The 20,460-nt window shown below is 39.2% G+C and overlaps 3 protein-coding genes across 6 annotated transcripts; 2 read left to right on the plus strand and 1 right to left on the minus strand.

Annotated features, from left to right (window-relative positions):
* The first annotated feature begins 542 nt into the window (after positions 1-542).
* Positions 543-11,088, plus strand: LOC137820732 (CLP protease regulatory subunit CLPX1, mitochondrial). Of its 4 annotated transcripts, none has more exons than XM_068624953.1 (15): positions 543-1,225; positions 1,306-1,370; positions 1,478-1,581; positions 1,938-2,017; positions 2,473-2,523; positions 3,093-3,167; positions 3,260-3,337; positions 3,459-3,515; positions 3,830-3,900; positions 3,996-4,095; positions 4,195-4,299; positions 4,637-4,699; positions 10,071-10,193; positions 10,527-10,682; positions 10,767-11,088. In XM_068624953.1, exons 1-15 carry the CDS (start codon positions 860-862, stop codon positions 10,833-10,835), a joined length of 1,563 nt encoding a protein of 520 aa, XP_068481054.1. In that variant the 5' UTR covers positions 543-859; the 3' UTR covers positions 10,836-11,088. The 4 variants fall into 4 exon arrangements, with proteins under 4 accessions (XP_068481054.1, XP_068481056.1, XP_068481053.1 ...); XM_068624955.1 differs by having other exon boundaries at positions 565-1,225; positions 1,486-1,581; XM_068624952.1 differs by having other exon boundaries at positions 603-1,225; positions 1,938-2,021; positions 2,477-2,523.
* Positions 11,089-11,987: 899 nt separating this feature from the next.
* Positions 11,988-16,611, plus strand: LOC137820734 (E3 ubiquitin-protein ligase SINAT5). The gene is made up of 3 exons (XM_068624956.1): positions 11,988-13,349; positions 15,312-15,698; positions 16,078-16,611. The coding sequence occupies exons 1-3, from the start codon at positions 13,125-13,127 to the stop codon at positions 16,438-16,440; spliced, it is 975 nt and encodes a 324-aa protein (XP_068481057.1). The 5' UTR covers positions 11,988-13,124; the 3' UTR covers positions 16,441-16,611.
* Positions 16,612-17,638: 1,027 nt separating this feature from the next.
* Positions 17,639-20,460, minus strand: LOC137820616 (pentatricopeptide repeat-containing protein At3g49240, mitochondrial). The gene is made up of 2 exons (XM_068624783.1): positions 18,280-20,460; positions 17,639-18,150 (listed from the first exon to the last, which is right to left on the minus strand). The coding sequence occupies exon 1, from the start codon at positions 20,238-20,240 to the stop codon at positions 18,345-18,347; it is 1,896 nt and encodes a 631-aa protein (XP_068480884.1). The 5' UTR covers positions 20,241-20,460; the 3' UTR covers positions 17,639-18,150; positions 18,280-18,344.

Consider the following 20,460-nt stretch of genomic DNA (forward strand, 5'->3'; position numbering starts at 1 on the left):
GACTTGTTTTCCTTCCTCAAACGTCTAAACCTCCACTGTTCATGGAGTTGCTTACTTACTTACTTTCCTCATAACATGGCGTGTAATAGCTGCACTAAATATGGCAAACTTGCAACCATTACATGCTAAATAAAATAGCATTAAGGTACATCTATTATGATTTCCAACACATTCTGTGAATTTCAATAAAAAAAACATTTTTTACTTTTTAATCAGTGTTCTAAAAGAACTAATTAATCACTAGAATCTAAAAGAACTAATTAGCAGGACCCAGTTGTTTAAATCATATAATGGCTAACATATTAGTAATTTTACAATTTTAAAATGTAAACATACAGTGAGAGTTATGGACGGTATGAACATTTTTGACACCATAAATATCTTTACCTAATTTTTGTTTTGATTAATAATATTATATAATTTTTATTTGTATTAGGTGTACATGAATTCATGCCTAACAAAAAAAGAAGTAATTATCTGAAGATGAGAAAAATCTTTGAAAATGATAAGATATTTAAAAGAAGGTGATTTTATTTTATTTTATCTTGAAAAAATTGAGTCCATGAGACGTATCTTACTCTATTTCGTCAACTGTTACGGTTCTTCTCACTTCACTTTCTCAAAGTGTTGTGTTGTGTGGGTTGAAAGGAATAAGATTTTGGAGGAGTTCGATAGAGTGGTGTGGTGTGGCGTGGCTTTATACTCACAACAACATCATCAAAATTATCAAATAACTTTCCGGCAACCTTAATTCTGTTCTGTTCCTTCCACACTCAATGTCTTGTTCTCTCTCTTCCATTCTTCCCACACCCAAAACATCGTAACTTTACAATTCAATCTTGCACACCAAACGCAAACCATGCTCGCGTTTCGATCCAAGCCTTGCAGGGAAATAGCGACCCTCGCACTCGTCCGCTTCAACCACTTGCTATTCAACTTCACACGCGCCGGGAACTCTCGCTGCCCTCCACGCGCCACCTTCGGGGTTTCGAGAGGCTACAGCGTTGTTGCCTCGTTGGGGGACCCGCCCGAGGTGTGGTCCGGCGGCGGGATTGTCGTTCGTCCCGGGAATTCAAACTTTGAAGTCGCTGGCGGCGCCCCCAACACCGGCGATTCGAAAGAAGGGTGTTGGGGGGGCTCCAATCTGGGGACCAATTTCCCAACGCCGAAGGAGATTTGCAAGGGGCTCGACAAGTTCGTTATTGGGCAAGAAAGGGCCAAGAAGGTGTTTTTTTTTGACTCTTTTTCCTCTCGGAGTCTTGATGTTGTTGTTATTCTTATTTGTGCTTCGATTGCATTTTTCAGGTTCTTTCTGTGGCGGTTTATAATCACTATAAGAGGATATTTAATGAGTCTTCTTTACCCAAGTGGTTAGTGTTATTATTCTTTACTGAACTTCACTTTTTTTCAATTATGTTGATTGATTGTATGTATGTGTACATTGATTTTTACATGTTCTTACTATTTGGATTGTTAGGCCTGCAGGAGATTCGGATGATAATGTGAAGGCTGATGCTGTTGAAGATGATAAAGTTGAACTTGAGAAAAGTAATATCCTTCTAATGGGGCCAACAGGATCAGGTAAATCAGTTCTTGCCTTCTGTTTCAGTGTTTAAGTGTTTATATTCCTCTAGTTTTTGTATAAATTATAGTGTATGATATGATGTTTGTTGCTTCCGTTTTGGAATAACAAATTGTTTGAGTGAGTGGAGAATTGATGATGCTTAGCTAATATATTAACTTTTTGTGCTGAGCCCTTTGTGTATATAGCTATATAGTACCAAGAAATCATATTTTTGAATAATTGAGGTAGGGGTGGTGGGCTAGTTTCAGACCTTTTGTTTTTTATTATATCTTTGTTTCTGTGAACATTTCATTCATGTCTACTCCTGGTTACTAGTGTAACTTGTTTTTCTTTGATGCTGTTTCAAGGACAGGGAAAACATTACTTGCCAAAACTTTGGCTCGGTTTGTAAACGTTCCCTTTGTTATTGCAGATGCAACTTCACTCACTCAGGCAAGTTTGTGAGTTTTATTCTTGCTTTCTGAGTTTTTGTCCAGTAAAATAAAATAAAAGTAGCAGGGTGGGGACGGGGGAAAGAAATTGTTTATGTTTGTAGGCTTATTCATTTCAAAGACTTGTTAAGCTCCCCAATAAGTTCTAACTTTTCAGCATAAAAGGCACATTTTACCATCCTGAAATCTTATGTTCTCAAAAGGTGTAGATAATTTCTGCAAGTTCTGATCATAGGGAAATTGAGATATAATTCCAAAACATTTCCGTTTATCAAATTCAATGTGCCCTTAAGGTACTTTGGAGTAATTTTTCTCCTTTTATACCGTGATTATAATTCTTGTGTTTATTATGTCTTGTTCCATTTATTACAAACATCTTCATCCTAATTCTTTTTTCTTTTCTGTGGAAGCGATGTGTTTATCTTAAGTGTCTAACCCAATGTCACCTTTGAACAGGCAGGTTATGTTGGAGAGGATGTGGAATCCATATTATACAAGCTCCTCATGGTAAAATATTCTGGTGAATGATGACTGTTTTTAATACGAAGTAGTAATTTGGGGATGTTTTGATCGATTGAACAAGACCAATGATTCTATGTGCAATCTTTGAGGGATTAATTTGGTATTTGGAAAAAGAATGTAAATTTATAAAATTCATATTTCCTTGCCTTTTAATATTTCAAAGCTTATCCATGAGAAATCAAATGTAAACTGGGTTTAAAGTGTTTGATGTATAATTCTACTTTTGGTAGGTCATAATAAGGTTTCAGTTCTTATTTTTTTTATGTATATCTCGAGATATTGTGATTTCTGCTGGCCCAAGGAGTTTTTGCATTATCATATTTATTGTTGTGCACACTTTTAGAAAAAATTTCTGTTAATGGGAATTATTTTCTTCTATCTTTAACTCTCTTCTATGTTTGTTGTAGTACCGTTTTCTGCATGGTCTATTAATCTTTACAATTTTTATTGCTTATTTCGTCAAATAGAGTGGTTGCAATTTGATGAAAGTGTCATAAATGAACATAGTATCACAAACTGTACTCTGAATCAACATTGCATGAGTTTATTTCCAGGTTGCAGATTATAATGTTGCAGCTGCACAGCAAGGCATTATTTACATCGATGAAGTTGATAAGATTACCAAAAAGGTTTCTCCCTGTTTTTACTTTTCCCTCCATCTGCCAAATTTCAAAACCAAATGTTTGTCTGCTGTTTTCTACATCTACTCTTTACATTTCAGGCGGAGAGCCTTAATATCAGTAGGGATGTTTCTGGTGAAGGTGTTCAGCAGGCATTACTAAAGATGCTTGAGGGAACGGTTAGTTCTTTTCATGTGATCAACATTGAAAGTTAGTGGATAGTTAACAAAGCTGTTTTTTGTTCTAATTTTGTATTTTAGCTTCATTTATATTGATCTTGTTGCATTCTTCCCAATCAAGATTGTCAATGTTCCTGAGAAGGGAGCCCGAAAGCATCCCAGAGGTGACAATATTCAGGTATGTGTATATTAGTATTTTGTGCTTTACTGTTTTAGGTATTTATATGCTTGTTGGGACTTATATTTAAGGTGCTGGTACATGGGCACAATGACATTTCAATATTTAAGAGTGTCCTTTGTTCTAAACCTTTGAGAGAGCTTAACTGATCTCTCTTGTTCTTTTTCTCTCTTCATTCTCCAATTTGTTCAAATGTTTATGTATATATGCACTTTGGCTTGGCTGAATTTACTTTCTGGTATCCTTTTATATTACTTAAGAGGCTTCTGTAGTCCTCATTTTATTTATATAGAGCCATCTGTTTGTCTTCACAGATTGACACAAAGAATATACTTTTCATTTGTGGAGGAGCCTTCATTGACTTAGAGAAAACAATCTCAGAAAGGTTCACATATCCTGAAAATTTAATAGTAATGACATTGATAATATGGAGTATCAAGTGTTTCTGTATCTAACTAGTAACTTTTGATTCCCCTTCAGGCGTCATGATTCTTCTATTGGATTTGGGGCACCTATACGTGCAAACATGAGGACTGGTAAAGTCACAGAAGCTGCTGTTGCATCATCCTTGTTAGAAACTGTAAGTTTCGTGAGGCAGATCTTCTAACCATAGAGGCTTTTACTAATCTCACTAGATTCAACTTGGATCTTTACAATTTTTTAAATTATTATTTTGCAGGTTGAGAGTAGTGATCTTATTGCTTATGGTTTAATACCTGAATTTGTTGGACGGTTTCCTATCCTTGTTAGTTTGTCGGCTTTAACTGAAAATCAACTCATTCAGGTAGTCTTTGTGTGTAACAATTCAACTTTGTTGCTCAGAAAAATTGTACCTGTAATGCTTTTCTTATTTGGCTTTGTTCACAACTGAATGATGTATCATGTAGTAGATTAGATATCTTTTGATTGATTAAATAATTGGATGGGAAATGGTTAGAAGGTCAGAAGGACTGGTATTCTCACGAACAAAGAGTATAGACTGAAATGACATTGTTTTTACCTTTTTCTTTTTCTTCATAAGTCAATTAAATTGTGTGGTATAATTTAATTGCTTTTTTTAAGACCTTACAAGGTCATTTTTCTTTCTACCTAAGGCCATTAATGATTTTATCTTTGTATAGGTCCTCACAGAACCAAAGAATGCTCTAGGTAAGCAATACCAGAAGATGTTCCAAATGAATGGGGTAAGTTTTTACCAACGTCTTTCTATTCCCTTGTATATTTTATAGGTAACATCTTTTGTTTCCAATGGTTTAAGTATGAGAAGATACCATAGTTGGCCTGATATATTGGCACAAAACTGTAGTGTATGAGGTTCATGGGTCTTTCCACTTATAAATAATTCTGTTTCTTGCTTGTTTATTGTAGTTTTAGGACCCATTTGGTAGCTAGGATAATCATATCCTACTCTAATCAATTGTTTGGTGCAACGATAAAATATGGTTACTTTACCCTATCGTCCATCCTATCTTGTAAATGTGGTGTATTTCTTATCCTAAGGGGGGGCTGATTAGAAGACAGTAGGATAAGATAGTCACCCTCCCTTTTGCTCTTTCACCACCCAACACCATTACAACCACTATTACCACACCACGACTACTTTTGTCACAACCATCCCTTGCCGCCACCCAACACCATTACAACCACTATTACCACACTACCACTACCTTTGTCACAACCATCCCTAGTTGCGACGCCACTCCACCAACATTGTTGTTTGTTACAAATTCATATCCATATCATCATCATAACTGTACTGGCCAGACCTCGGACATCGACTGAAGAGATCGGCATCAGACGTGACCTCGGACCTCAGCGGTCCAGTCATATTAATGGGCCACGTAGGTGGGGCCCAGAAATAATAGAGTTATTATCCATACGAGAAAGGGACCTAAGTCACGAGAGGATTCATGCATGTGGTGTGTATAGCACGTACAAGTCTAACACAAGTAAATAACCCTTGGAGGCGCTAAGGCCCGTTAGGGTTAGGGTTTCCCAGGGGTAGACTGCATGCATGACACGTGAATACTTAGGGCACCCATAGAACAGATGACCCCGCAGCGTTGGTACATGAGTTGGTACCCTGGCGGCCATACTGTTAAAGATTTTGCACTCCAGAAGAGGCAAGTCTTGAGTCGTGGCTGCACTAAGCTTGTGCAACGTGTCACAAGATGCCTCACCAGTAACCCTAATTCCACTAAAAGAAATATCCTTGTGGGATAGGGAGTTGACCTAGATACAACCTATATAAAGGGTGGTAAGAACCCTAAAAAAGGTACGTCGTTTCTAAGACTGAAACTGCTTTACATACTTTACTGTTTCTTAGCCCAGTACTGACTTGATCGTCGGAGTGCAATCAATAGGTAGGACCCCCTTTGTTTCAACGGAGCCACTCTCAGCTACTCAGGGAGAGAGCGGAAACCACCAGGAGATAGGAGGAGCCACCATCTGCCTCTGAAGTCAACGGTGACTGAGTCAATCGGCGAGAACATTTGGTGCCCACTGTGGGGCCCGATAAAACTAGGTCTCATTCACAATCGTGTTGAGAGCCACCCAGCAACATGAGGAGTACGAGGCAAGGTGGATCTGCACTAGAAGGAGGAGACAGCGTCTCCATACAGCAACTAATGGAGACCATTCACGCTCTCCAGCAAACTGTAGCGACGTCCAAAGTTGACCAGGACAGGATTCTGGCTGAAGTTCGAGCCGAGTAGGTGGCTAGCCAGAACCGCTACCAAAACGACTTGGCAGCGTCACACGCAGCCAAGGAAGAACTGCGCAGAGATTTGCAAAGCATGGGTGAGCGCACAACTGGTGAGCGAATTCTGCCCGTACCAGTTAGGGCTCGCCCCATGTCGTTCTCACAAGCAATCATGGACACTGTGATACCAGCCAACTTCATAGATCCAAACGAAGGGTGTTGCCAGGACCTTTCAGTGATTCACTGAGGTGCCACCCATAGACGTTCAGCGAGATCCGCCACAGAGCTGTTGCCCACATCGTTGCAGAAGAAGAGGTCATAGAGAAGTGCGAAAGCATCAGCCCAGTCCGACCTCAGGGAACTGGTCGTCCTCAGCCCCTAAGGGTACATGAGGCCACGACAGAAAAGAAAGCCCCGGGGAAACAACCGCCATATGAAGGAAGGAAGCCTCAAACCAGGGCACGTGCGAGGGAGAACGCTCCCACCAGGCACAATTTTTGAATGGATCTCAAAGAGCTTATCGCCATCCTTAACGTGGCAGACAGACTGAAGTCTCCACCGAAGACTGACAAGAGGCTAGGGCCCAGCAAGGACACCTGTTTGGCGTTGGGATTCCAGTTAGATGAACTGTTAAGGAATGGTTTCTTGAAGGAATACCTACAAGAACCGCAGAGGGCCCCGACGTCAGCAACTCCAGCAGGAGATCAGGGGCATGAGGTGCCCATCCACGGAGAGATCAACACCATCTCTGGAGGATTCTCAGGAGGAGGGTGCACCGCATCCCAGCGTAAGAAATACGCCAGGGGAGTGATGACAGTAGAAGCACAGAAGTCCAGACCAGACACCCAAGCTCGACTTCGTCTTCACCAAGATCGACTTGCAGGATGTGGTCCCACATGACAATGATCCAGTGGTGATCTCAGTAGTAACAGTGGGTAGAAAGGTACACCACGTCCTAGTTGACCAGGGAAGCTCAGCCGCCGATGTGATGTTCTAGTCGACCTTCAACAAATTGCAGCGGTCTCCCGACCAGTTGAGGCCTTACGATGGCTGCCTGTATGGTTTCGCGGGAGACCAGGTAGAAGTGCGGGGACACGTAGAGTTGAGGACAACCTTTACTAACATCAGGTACCTTGTTGTTAATGGTCCCTCTGTCTATAACATTCTTTTGGGCATAGCGCTCTAAGAAATAGGGTTTTCGAAGAGACAAAATGCTCAAGTGAAGTAATGGAACAGTGCAAACGAGCGGGAGAATCAAAGGGTTTAACGTATAGAGGGAGCGCAAGCGACAGCAAGCCTCCACTGTTGATCTAGCCACGTGTACGCTGATGAAAGAGTATGGTGAAATGTCACCTCGATGCACTGTTCATGTCCCATCACTCTAGCGCCATGTAGGTCGCCGTGGGCGATCACTTAGCCTCTTCACTGAAACAAGTTACAGCTCGAGCCTGGAGGCTTGTGTACTGGCCAGACCTTGGACATCGGCTGAAGAGATCGGCATCAGACATGACCTCGGACCTCGGCGGTCCAGTCACATTAATGGGCCACGTAGGTGGGCCCCAAAAATAATAAAGAGTTATTATCCATACGAGATAGGGACCTAAGTCACGAGGATTCATGCATGTGGTGTGTATAGCACGTACAGGTTTAGCACAAGTAAATAACCCTTGGAGGCGCTAAGGCCCGTTAGGTTAGGGTTTCCCAAGGGTAGACTGCATGCATGGTACGTGAATACTTAGGGCACTCATAGAATAGATGGCCTCGCAACACTGGCACATGAGTTGATACCCTGGCGGCCATACTGTTAGAGATTTTGCACTCCAAAAGAGGCAAGTCTTGTGCCGCGGCTGCACTAAGCTTGTGCAATGCGTCACAGGCAAGGTTGTCAAACTCGCGAGTCTACGTAGACTCGTGGGAGCTCTGTAGACTCGACTCGCAGACTCGACTCGTAAACTCGTAAGAGTCTACTTTCCTATTAAAAAAAATTAATAAAAAAAATTAATAGTTTTTTAGAGCATTTTTACTTCTATTAGAATATGTAGTTCTATTGGCCTCACTTGAATTTGATCCACACCCTCCTAGACCTTCCTTAAAAAATATACTGCACCTCCAAATTCAACTTCTGCCCAAAAAAAACTAATGTGCAGCAAGTCCACTTCATTCTGCAGCAGCCCAATAAAAAAAAAATAGAACCCTAATCCCTTCCCTACCCTAATTTCACACCACCCATCTCAAGCAGCAACCTGCAACCACTGCGACGCCACCACTTGCAACCCGCGACCACCGCGACGCCACCACCTGCAACCCGCGACCACCGTGACGCCACCACCTGCAACCCGCGACCATCGCACGCTCCGCTCGATCTACCGCCGCACTCCACAGAAGAACATGAAGACGCAGTCCACACGCAAACACAAACGACACCGTTTTGGATTTAAAAAAAAACCCAGTTGGACTCGCCAACTCGGACTAGAGTCGCGAGTCCACCGCGATTTCACCGAGTCCGCGCCGAGTCCACCGAGTTTACCCCAAAAACGAGTTTACTACCGAGTTAACTCGGTAAGGCAAAGTGGGCACGTAAACTCGGACGAGTCAACGAGTTGACTCGCGAGTTTGATAACCATGGTCACAGAATGTTTCACCTGTAACCCTAATTTCACTAAAGGAAAGATCCTCGTGTGATAGGGAGTTGACCTAGATACAACCTATATAAAGGGTGGTAAGAACCCTAGAAAAGGTACGCCGTTTTTAAGACTGAAACTGCTTTACATACTTTACTGTTTCTTAGCCCAATATTGACTTGATCGTCGGAGTGCAATCAACAGGTAGGGGCCCCTCTGTTTCAACAAAGCCACTCTCAACTACCAGGGAGAGAGCGAAAACCACCAGGAGATAGGAGGAGCCACCATCTGCCTCTGAAGTCAACGACGACTGAGTCAACTGACGAGAACAATAACCATCATAGTAACCACTACACTACCACTATTAGGACCATCATGGTTATGCAACCACCATTACTTCCACCATTGTTGTCAAAACTTGTCAACATTTTTACTATTGTGGTTATGTTACCACTTTTGTCATCATTATTGTCAATGTCACCCTTGTTGTCATAATAATCATTACTACTTATGTCAATATTGATATGACTCTCACCATCATTGTTATCATCCACATCATTTCTTTACTACTATTGAAGATACTACATCAACTACAAATATTAGACTAGATTATAGTATATAAGTAGGTGCAAATCTCGTTTTGCTAACTGGTTTTGTATGATAGAATTAGACCTGAAATCACTTTCTAAGATGATATCCAACTCTATCTTAGCAAGTTTTGTGGGGCCTATTGTGTCACTTGCTCTCAGCCCAAAGTTCTACTTCCACGTTTGAGATCTCTAGTCTTTGACATGAGAGAATTTGTTTGAGATCCCACGTTAACTAAATATATGACTAAATTATAGTATATAATTGAGTGCAAAACTTGTCTTGCAAGCCAGATTTGTGATGTTGAGTTAGGTTTAAAGTCCTATTTCTAAGAATTATGACTAAATTTATAGTATATGAGTGAGTGTAAAATCTTATCTTGCAAATCGGATTTTTGAACTTGAGTTAGGCTTTAAGTTAAAATCCTATTTCCAAGAATTACTGTTGTCATTATTAGCATCACTTTCACTATCATTATTGTTATCATCTTGTTATTGTCGGAACCATTACTACTACTACCACCATCATCATTACCAATAAGTATATTAATATTTGGTCCTTATATCGATTGAATTTTGAATGACTATCATAGGCTTTTTTGGCATGGAAAGGACTGTTTTGACAAAATTTTTTATGTAACTTCAGGTAAAGCTACATTTTACAGAAAGTTCTCTAAGTTCAATTGCCAGAAAAGCAATATCTAAAAATACCGGTGCTCGAGGATTACGATCAATCTTAGAGAATGTGTTGGTAGATGCTATGTATGAGGTATGCCATAACTTTTCTTTTCGATAAGTAATTTGTTTGTCGTGTGACATGGAGTGCAGGTGCTGCTTATAGAATTAGTGATGGTTCATTGCATTAAAAACAGTAAAAGTTAATGACACCGCAGAATCTTCAAGCATTGGGTTTTGGCACCCACCTACATGCATGTTAACCTCTACTGCTACCATTACTACTAGTCTACTACTACTGCAACTGTTATTATTTTGAAGAATATAGACACAATAGATTCTGTTCATTAAAAAATAGGCATATTGGATTGTACTGTGTCATGAAATGTATAGACTATTCAGCTTGCTTATTTAACCTTTTGTGCAGATTCCTGATGTTAGAACAGGCGATGATGTTATTGATGCTGCTGTCGTCGATGAGGAGGCAGTTGGAAGTGTGGGGTGTGGTGGGAGAGGGGCTAAAATCCTTTATGGTCAGGGTGCATTGGATCGTTATCTCACGAAGCAGAAAAATGATTCAGAGGTGTGCATACTTTGTAATGCATGATTTTTCTCTCTGCTTCAGTCAAATTACTTCCTAAACTAATCATACTTTGTTTGTGCATAGACCATGGAGACATCAGCCACGGATCATGAAGCAGATCCAGAACTTCCTTCCATTGTTGCCAGCATGTAACATGTTGCAAATATTACTGTTTGTTATTTTTGTACATATGGTTGACACAATTGTTGAATAATATAAATACAAGGTTGGTTTCTTCTACAGTCACCTCCGTGGTTAGTTTCGTTTCCACTGATCATAGAGCTAAATTAAATGCCACATAACTGTGCAATACCTGATTCTTATGTAAATTTTCAGTGGCATTATTGGTGGAACCAAAATGTGTATCGTTAAATGAATTATTCATTTTCGTTCCTATTTTTGTTTAGACATTGGTCGTTCAACTTAACATTTTGAGTACAGCAATGTCCCCTTAGTTCAACAGCACGATGATATTTAATGTTTCATTTAGGATTGTCAAAATTGGTCTGTATGATCTGTTTTGACCTGGGTCACTAACTTTCCTGAACTGAAACAGAATGTTAATACAATTCACGACTTCTTTACCCTCCTTCATTTGTCTCATTGTTTCAACATTGCTCCCTTTTACCTCATTCCTTCGAACAATTTATCGTATGTTGCAGAGCCACATTGATAGACAGAAAAACTTGTTGTGAATCCATTGCAAACAACAGCAAAGAAATGGTGAACCAGTGTAAAGCAAATCCATTATACATCACTTATAAACCTACCCAACGTGAATCACCTTTTGCCAAAATGTAGAATGAGTTAAGCGAATACAACCTAGTAGCTCTCTTTCTGTAGCAATATCATTTAAATATTTGAACTAAGCAATGTTACGTATGCATATTGATTCACATTAATTTGCATTTGTTTATGCTCTTTGGAAAAATAAATAATATTTATATTAAAAAAATCACAGTTTTACTCATTAATACCCCCTTATGAAAAACATATATTTGAAAATAAGAAGAAAAAGAGAGATAAAAAAGTGTAAACATATATTTGTTATGAAATAATTGAATCATATTATTTTCTTACTACTATCTTGATTCTTTAATGATGCCCATTAGTTTGATATTGTCAGCTTTATGCGTCTAGCATATTTATTACAATTATGATTTGGTATTATTTGCTATCAATATGAATCGATAATATTATATAATAATATAACACCAAAGCAGGCGAAGGCAGCACGTGCACCCAAATGAAGTTGTGAAACGGTACCAAAAGCCTATAAACTTCATCATTGGTGCCAAAGTCTCTATCTCTCACCATGTTACTTAATAATATTATAAAAGAGCTCTAAAAAAGTGGGTGAGAGTGCAGAACTTGAGAACTAAATCCACTTCGTTTTCTTGGTGTCAACCTCTCTCCATTGGATCTTCACCCTGTGATTATGGCTTTGCATCCACACGAATAAGAAATCTCCTTTGCCTCTTCTATTTTGCTCCTTTTCTCAAATTTCAATTTTATTAACAACACTGCTTATGTTACTAATTAACCCCTAACTGTTAAATGCTTTGTAAAATAACTTTGATTAGGTCTAATGTTACTTAAGGACAATATTTTCATTTGGTATTGTTGTTTCTTAGCCTTGTTTTATTTTTATACGGCATACTTATTTTAGAAGAAATTGACAAATAATCGAGTACACCACCAACATAATGATTATTGCTTCTAATTAAAAAAAGTTCGAATCAAATGGCTTTTTTCTCTTTCTTTTCACTGAAAAAGATTAATGGGGTAAAGAAAAATATAAAGTGGATAACCCAATTCAGTTCTTCGATTGCATGCCAAGTTTTCACTTCAAATTTGCAATAATTGGTATAACAATTGAATAATTGAGGAAGTATAAACACGTTAGAGTAGAAATTGAAATTGAAATTGAAAATTGGTGTAGTAAAAGGGAGTCAGTTATATTTTTTTTCTTAAAACAAACATGTGACCTAACAAAATAACTAATAACAAAATATTACGAGAAATTGAGATTGTTATTTTAGTAAAGAAATAGAAGAAATTTAGTTACCGTTGGATGAACGCATGAACTATCTAATTTCTGAAATTAACGGTCCTCATCCACTTTCTCTCTCTTCACAGCAGGGTAGAGAGAGAAAGAGAGACAACGAAGAAAAGAAGCTGTTGGTCATCAGAATGGACTTTGGTTTTATAGGAATCCTCTCTATTCACCGATCCACGTCCATCACCGTCTTCCTTCTCCTATTCTCTTTTTCGTGTTCTTGTTCTTGCTTGGGAAAGAAGAACATAGAGAATTGAAGGAGGAAGATTGAGAAAGAGGGAATACCCAGGTAATTAGTTCGGTGAAATTTTTGATTTTGATATCTGGGTGTTTCTCTTTTCATCTTTTTACCTTCAGTGGTGGAAAGGGGTTTTTCTGAGTTGATGGACTTGGAAAGCGTTGAGTGTGTGTCATCCTCGGATGGCATGGAAGAGGATGAGATCCACACCAATCATCATCACTCTGAGTTTTCTTCCACAAAGCCTCGCAATGGAGGCACCAATAACGTTAATTCTGTGGGCTCCACCGCCCTTGCTCCGGCAACCAGCGTCCACGAGTTGCTGGAATGTCCTGTGTGTACTAATTCAATGTACCCTCCAATTCACCAGGTATGTTTTTTCTTCAATTTTTTTCATCTCATGCTTGCCTTCTTTTGGCGAATTTGATCGGTGGCTCTTATAAAGGGACAAGGACGACCTAGATATGGTTTTGACTGGTTTTGATGAGTCTTCAGTGATGATTGTGGAATTATGGCATTACTTGCAATTCTTGGTAATATGTGTCATGTAGAGGGATTTGTTGTGTTGTCAAATTTTAATCTCCTTTTGGTTGTATGAATTTGGCTACGGAGAGCTTCATTCTGATGTTTAACACTTCTTGTTTCAGTTTAGTGCATACAAGATTACAAAATTAGTTTTCATTGTGTCCATTTGTATACATAATTTTGAATTTGAGAGAAGGTTGATTTTAGGATAGTTTACATATTTTGCTTCCGAGCTTTGAACCATGTATTTGACTTTTTATGAGTTAGTTAAAATGAAGTTATGATCTTTAAAGCGTTATCGTTTGTTTCTAGTGAGAGCAAGACCCAATATTGTAACGAGCCTTCGTTTAATCCTATATCCTGTGAAAAATGCTTCATGTTGAGTCAATTTTGGCGTTGCACAAAGTTTTCAGAATGCAGAACACATGTTATGCTAGTATCATGGCTAGATGCATTGTCTTTGTTGAAATTTGTTGATAATGTTGAAAGTGGTTAATTCAATGTGTCGTTATGTATATGTGACTATAGCACTCAGAAGATTTTATCAGGAATTTCATATGGCTGACAGAGAATATTACTAGAAATAGAAGAAAAAAAAAGGCCAAAAAGAACATAGACCAAAAGAGCCGACCATCAACTCAAAAAGGATCTCCAATCTCGTCGCATACCTCCTTATGCCCTTTAAATATCAATGAACTGAAATAATACAGCCTAGGAAAGCAAGCCCCTCCCAAAATAGACATGCAACTAAAAACTTTAGATTGAAAATCTACCTAATATTCTCATACCTAATGCACCTTTCTTCAGCTACAACCTATGTTAAGCTCAACTGCTGAGGTAATCATTGGGATTAAACAAATACAGATGTATTACCCCTTTTTAAATACTACTGTTACTTGGTAGTTCTACTGTTACCGCAGATGGAGAGGCGTAGAAATGGTGTTATTTTAGTAGTTTGGAACACCTAATTACTTGGGAAAGTAGAGGCATATTATGTGGTCCCAGTTCATGCTTTTTGGACTGAAGAGGTGAGATTTGAGAAGAAATGAAGAGAAAACCACGTGGACTTGTGGCTTGTAAGTGAAGACTCAAACATATAGGTATTTTGAAGTGTTATTTGTATACATAATTGATTACGAGAGTGCAATGACCTAGCCCAATACTTAAACTAAAGGATTGGCCCGGTTTGAAGGAAGTAGAAAGTATACCTCACAGAGAAGCGGATAGGAGAGGTAGACTATAGACTCATGCGGTCAGCTCGGTTAAAACTCACCCCGGTCAGCTCGGTTAAAACTCACCCCGTATGCCGTGTGAGTTAGTTGACTTTAACTAAACAAGACCAACCCAGTGGGGAACACCCATAATCAAATATGGGTGTCTTTTCTGTTTTTTCTATGATAATAATAATAAAACTGAAAAATACTAGTAAATAAAATTATTTTATTTTCCCCTCATTTCTATAATCTTTCAATTCATCCAAACAACCTCTGGTTGGTCTTTTCCCTTCAAACTTGTCTTGGAATATGAAATAGTTACTAGTATATAATGAGGTTAATTCTTCACGTTTCTTGGTCCTTAGGTGCTCGATAGTCAATATTTTTGTATGTTTACATTCAGGCATACGAAGTCAAGCTAGTGAGTTTCTTCCCATATTTGAAACTTGATCCAATCTCTGCTTCTACAATTCTATTGTTCATTTTTTCATTCAAGTTAAAAGTTGATCTTGTCATGATTGAAGCTGCAAAAAAGTGTATTGTATATATTCCTGAAAGGGGGAAAAATGTAACAAATTAGTTTATTTTTGCAGTGCCACAATGGCCACACACTCTGTTCTACGTGTAAAACAAGGGTGCATAACCGATGTCCCACTTGTAGACAAGAGCTTGGAGATATTAGGTGTCTGGCACTGGAAAAGGTGGCTGAATCACTTGAGCTACCTTGCAAGTACTACGCCCTTGGATGTTCAGAAATCTTTCCATATTACAGCAAACTTAAGCATGAGACAGTGTGCAATTATAGACCATATAGTTGCCCTTATGCTGGATCAGAGTGTTCTGTTGTGGGGGATATTCCCTTCCTTGTTGCTCATTTAAGGGACGATCATAAAGTGGACATGCACACTGGATGCACATTCAACCATCGTTATGTGAAGTCAAATCCGCGTGAAGTGGAGAATGCAACCTGGATGCTCACAGTAAGTGTATCTATTACATCTTTTTATCTGATTTTTCTTTCATTTTTGAAATATTAGAAAGGGGGTAAGAGGGTGGGGTGGGGGAGATTGTTTTCCCCATTGGGTCGTATATTTGCAGTTCAAAAATTGTTTATAGGGATTCAATTTCTGATGTGGGAAGAGCTAAGGGAACAGATTCTCGTGATAATTGTTACTTACATGACTGAAATTTATGTGTTCCATCCGATTAATATTTTTGTTCCCATATTGAAGAGTGATGGCTAATGACAACTTTTTATTTTAATTCATGTTGTAGCTGCAACTGTAATCTTATCTGAGTTTAACTTATACTGATAATTTCCTCTGATTCTTTTGTTTGAAAACTGATTTTGTTTGGTAGGTGTTTCATTGTTTTGGCCAATATTTCTGCCTTCATTTTGAAGCTTTCCAGCTTGGCATGGCACCTGTTTACATGGCATTCCTTCGTTTTATGGGTGATGAGAATGAGGCTAGAAATTATAGCTATAGCCTAGAGGTTGGGGCGAATGGTAGGAAACTGATTTGGGAGGGTACTCCACGGAGTGTTCGAGATAGCCACCGTAAAGTCAGGGATAGCCATGATGGGCTCATTATTCAAAGAAATATGGCTCTATTTTTCTCTGGTGGGGACAGAAAGGAGCTGAAACTCAGAGTTACAGGAAGAATATGGAAGGAACAACAGAATTCGGATGCTGGTGTGTGCATGCCGAATCTCTGTAGTTGACATGTTATTTGAAGGGCATTTCTATCAGTTGTGTTTCGTCATTTGGGCTGCTATATATTTATACCATCAAAGTGACTCTGAAATGTCCAGTTTTTATAAGCTGTGTAATAAACAACATTTTCTTCCTCTAAAATTTGTTTGATTGGAGTTTGAATTATTTCTTGCTCTCAACATCTGAGTCAAGCCAAGAGAAATACACTAGCTCAATTGCTTTTTTTTAGGATGTAGATGGGAAAGTTTTGTCATTTTTACGATGATAAATGTACATCTGGTTGGTTACTCTTCAAACTGCATGAAAATAAATTCTACCAGGATTCAATTCTAGCTTAAGAAACGTTTTAAATAGAACACATTTTTATTAGAAGATTCTTATAAGCTAAAATCCTAATTTTCTTTTGTAATTTATAACTTACTAAACTTAAAATTTCATTTAAGCTGAATTGTATTTTCTTAAGTGATGTTGAATGTTTTGAAAAGGAGAAAAAAAAGAGTAAAAGTTAAAATCTCTTAAAATTAACTTTTATAGGTTTCATTTTTGTAATTTTCTTCATTAGAAATAGTATCTAAAAAATTCTTACCAAATAATTGTTTGATCCAAACTTTTTTTTAATATCTGACATGAAAGCCTCTTTGAAAAAAAGAAAAGTGGAAAACTAAAGAAAATGTCAAATATCACCCATGAGAAAAATAATACTTAGTCCTATAAATATAATTTTTATTTTTGTATTTTTAAACTGATGAATTAATCTTCTAATTTTTAGAAGTAAACAGTTTTGGTTTTGTAATACTTAAATTAATATTTAATAATAGTATTTCTTATCACGGTTGAGGACTAAAATAAACAAAGTTAGAGAAAACTAATTTATATTTTTTTTAAAATTAGAAAAGTAATTCACCAAATTTAAAATACAGTACCAAGATCAAGTTTACTGAAAAAAAGAAATACGTATTTTTTTCCCTTGCCAAAAATACATGAGCACTAACTTTGTCCTCAACTGCTAAGACTTTTATTTCACATTCTAATTAAACATTGGCCGTATCAGTTTTGGAGGTCACTTTCAAGAAGGGTGGTTTTTTCTTGGGTTTAAATCGAACAATAATTCTCGATTCCCATCACGATTCAATTCTATAGTCCTTTCTCGTATATGCAAAATTAAACATCGAAAATAACAGCATACCATTCTCAGCATAAAAAAACTTGTTATGTTGGATAACCTAAACAAAATATATTTTCATAAAACGACTTTCCCATACACTTTTTTCATACAATCAATTATAACAATTAACGAAAATGGATCACTAAAACTATCCCAATCCAACCCACACCGAACTGTTAGATTTGTTTCAACATCATTTGTTCAAAACTAAATTGTGTTTGGAGGAGTAGATACTGCTTGAACCAAGGTGCTCACTGCATAGAAGTGAAAAGAACTACGCTTTTTACGCACCATAATGTTCCCAACTCACTGCAGTTACAGTGAACAATATAAAATAAGTTGCTTCATCTTTCTTCTGAGTTCTAACCTGTCATCTACCCCAATGTCAATATTACTTCACTTGCAATTCAAGAAAATCCATCATATTTCCCAGAGAAACACTTCCATTTTACAATTAAAACATGTCATAGTTCCAATGGCTGATCTTGTTGCTCCAGTACAGGGGGTTTCAACTTAAAAGAAGGTTTAGACCAACACCCCAAATAGTACGGCACTGTAAAAATGGGAAAATCATAGATTGCGTAATCCTTTCCAACAAATTTAATTACAAGTAGTATGATTCAAAATGTTGGTAACGTAAATTGATGATTCAAAACTATTTAGGCAGACACAGACACCATACCTCCTCATCCAAGCACCATTAAGTTATTATTATACCTCCACATTAAGCACCAAGAAATTGGAACTTCAAGCTGTTACATGTTCAGTTGCTCTATCACCCTCAGTTTCAGTCGTTTTCTCTGCCAACTCTGCCTCAGGAACAGTATCATCAGAGCTCTCTTTATTGAGAGCTTGAATATCACCCTCTGATTTAGATTCTGAATCCGTTTCCTTGTTTCCAAACAACTTGGATGGAAGTAAAGAAGCTACTGCAGCCCTTGCACTTCTTTTGGCAGCTTCGGCTGCTTCGGCCTCCTTAGCCTTAGCTTCAGCTTTCAACCTTTCTTTCTCTTCCATCAGCTTCGTCAACTCCTCTTCTCTCCCTTCTTTTCTCAACTCCACCTTAACAAACTCTTGGAACTCCTCATCAAAATCAACCCCATTGTCATCCAGTAACGTATCAACAATCTGAAGCATCTCATCCAACCTCCCCGCGTCACTCAGCACCTTCATCACGAACTGATAGCTAGCAACATCCATCTTGAGCTTCTTCACCATTAACTCAAAGAAACCCTTGGCTTCATCAACCTTACCTACCTTAACCAACCCATCAACCAACCTATTGTATACAGACAAGTTAGGCCTCAACCCTGAGTCCACCATTTTCCTAAAATATCCGGCTGCATCATCTGGCCTATTCTCTCTGAAACAAGCATCCATCAACAACCCATAAGTAAACTCATCAGGACTCACCCCCTTCATCTCCATTTCCCCATAAACCTCCTCAGCCTCCACAACCCTCCCATCATCACACAACCTCTCAATCAAGTTATTAAACGACAAGGTATCCGGGCTACACCTATACTCCCCCATCTTCCTAAAAACCTCAATCGCCTCCTTAAACCTCCTTTCACCACAATACCCATCAACAATCACATTAAAGCTCCCCAAATTAACACTCAACTTTATGGGAGGCTCGTGCTCCTTCATCATCCTATCAAAAAGCCTCAACGCCTCATCAAACCTCCCATTCTTAGAGAGTGCATCAAGCACAGAATTATACCCCACAGCACTCATCTTCTTCCCCAAAGCCTCCTCATAACAATCAATAGCCTCCTTCTCCATCCCCTTAATAAAATACCCTTTCATCAAACACCCAAAAACAACCCCATCGTCCACAACCCCACCCAACCTCTCTCTCAGCTCCTCATAAAGCACTAGAACACCATCACCATCGGAAACCCTAGCGTGGCCCAACATCAAGTAGTGGTAAACGAGAGGGTCAGGTGCAAACCCTCTAGAATCCATTTCGCTTTTAATTTCCATGGCGCGTTCAAGCTTGCTGTTATCGACCAAGCCTTTGATGAGAACACGGTAAGTGGTTGGGGAAGGGTTCATGGGGGCGTCGTTGAGGAACTGCTTGTAATGTTCGAGAGCGGTATCAGGTTTGCGGCAATCGAGGTAGGTCTGGAAGATGAGGTTGTGGGTGATGATGTTAGGAACGACGCCGGCCTGCGTGATGAAGCGGTGGAGGGAGAGGAGGTCGGCATAGCGGGATTGGCGGAGGAGGGCGGCGAGTACGGCGTTGATTGTGAAGATGGTGGGGCGGCAGTTGGAGTAGATGGAGTGGCGTGTGTAGAGCGCGGCCTCGTCGAGGTCATTTTCGCGGACGAGGGCGAGAATGCGGTTGTGCAGGTTGAGGCGGTTGCCGGTGAGTGCGGACACATGTTCGGGGAGCTTCGGGTTGTTAGGATTCAGGTAGTACGGGGTTTGTTGTTGGGGTTTTGGCGCGGTTTGCGTGCGGTTCAGGGCTGAGAGGGGGGGTTCCATGCGGAGCTGACGCTTGCGGCGGCGGCGTTCCGCCGCGGCTTCTTCCGGGGAGGAGAAGGAGAGCAAACGGAGGGAGACGCAGAAGGGAGGGCGCCGGCGAGGGTTTGCCACCGCTCTGAGTTGCGTCAAGAAGGAGGCTTTGGAGAGAGCCATGTTAGAGAGAGTGCGATAGGGTTTGGAATTGGATAGGGTTCAGACAGGGTTTAGTTAGAGGGATTGTGATGATGGTGACGAAAGGAGATTTCGGCTTTTGGGCTTTGGGCTTTGGGCTCTTGTTAATGGCCATTTCTTTCTGCACTCTTGAAACACTCTTTGTTTATGAAATCTCTGTTTCGAAAACATTTTTTTCTTTGTGAAAGAATAATTTCGGTAG

This window comes from Phaseolus vulgaris, chromosome 9 (genome assembly GCF_000499845.2).
Source record: "Phaseolus vulgaris cultivar G19833 chromosome 9, P. vulgaris v2.0, whole genome shotgun sequence".
NCBI classification, from domain to species: Eukaryota; Viridiplantae; Streptophyta; class Magnoliopsida; order Fabales; family Fabaceae; genus Phaseolus; species Phaseolus vulgaris.

Bases quoted from the DNA above. Each gene is read 5' to 3' on its own strand.
- LOC137820734 (XM_068624956.1), top strand. From the start codon at position 13,125: ATGGACTTGGAAAGCGTTGAGTGTGTGTCATCCTCGGATGGCATGGAA. The intron at 13,350-15,311 runs GTATGTTTTTTC...TTATTTTTGCAG, and splicing joins TGTACCCTCCAATTCACCAG to TGCCACAATGGCCACACACT. The intron at 15,699-16,077 runs GTAAGTGTATCT...TTTGTTTGGTAG, and splicing joins ATGCAACCTGGATGCTCACA to GTGTTTCATTGTTTTGGCCA.
- LOC137820732 (XM_068624953.1), top strand. From the start codon at position 860: ATGCTCGCGTTTCGATCCAAGCCTTGCAGGGAAATAGCGACCCTCGCA. The intron at 2,018-2,472 runs GCAAGTTTGTGA...ACCTTTGAACAG, and splicing joins ATGCAACTTCACTCACTCAG to GCAGGTTATGTTGGAGAGGA. The intron at 3,516-3,829 runs GTATGTGTATAT...TTGTCTTCACAG, and splicing joins CCAGAGGTGACAATATTCAG to ATTGACACAAAGAATATACT.
- LOC137820616 (XM_068624783.1), bottom strand. From the start codon at position 20,240: ATGGCTCTCTCCAAAGCCTCCTTCTTGACGCAACTCAGAGCGGTGGCA.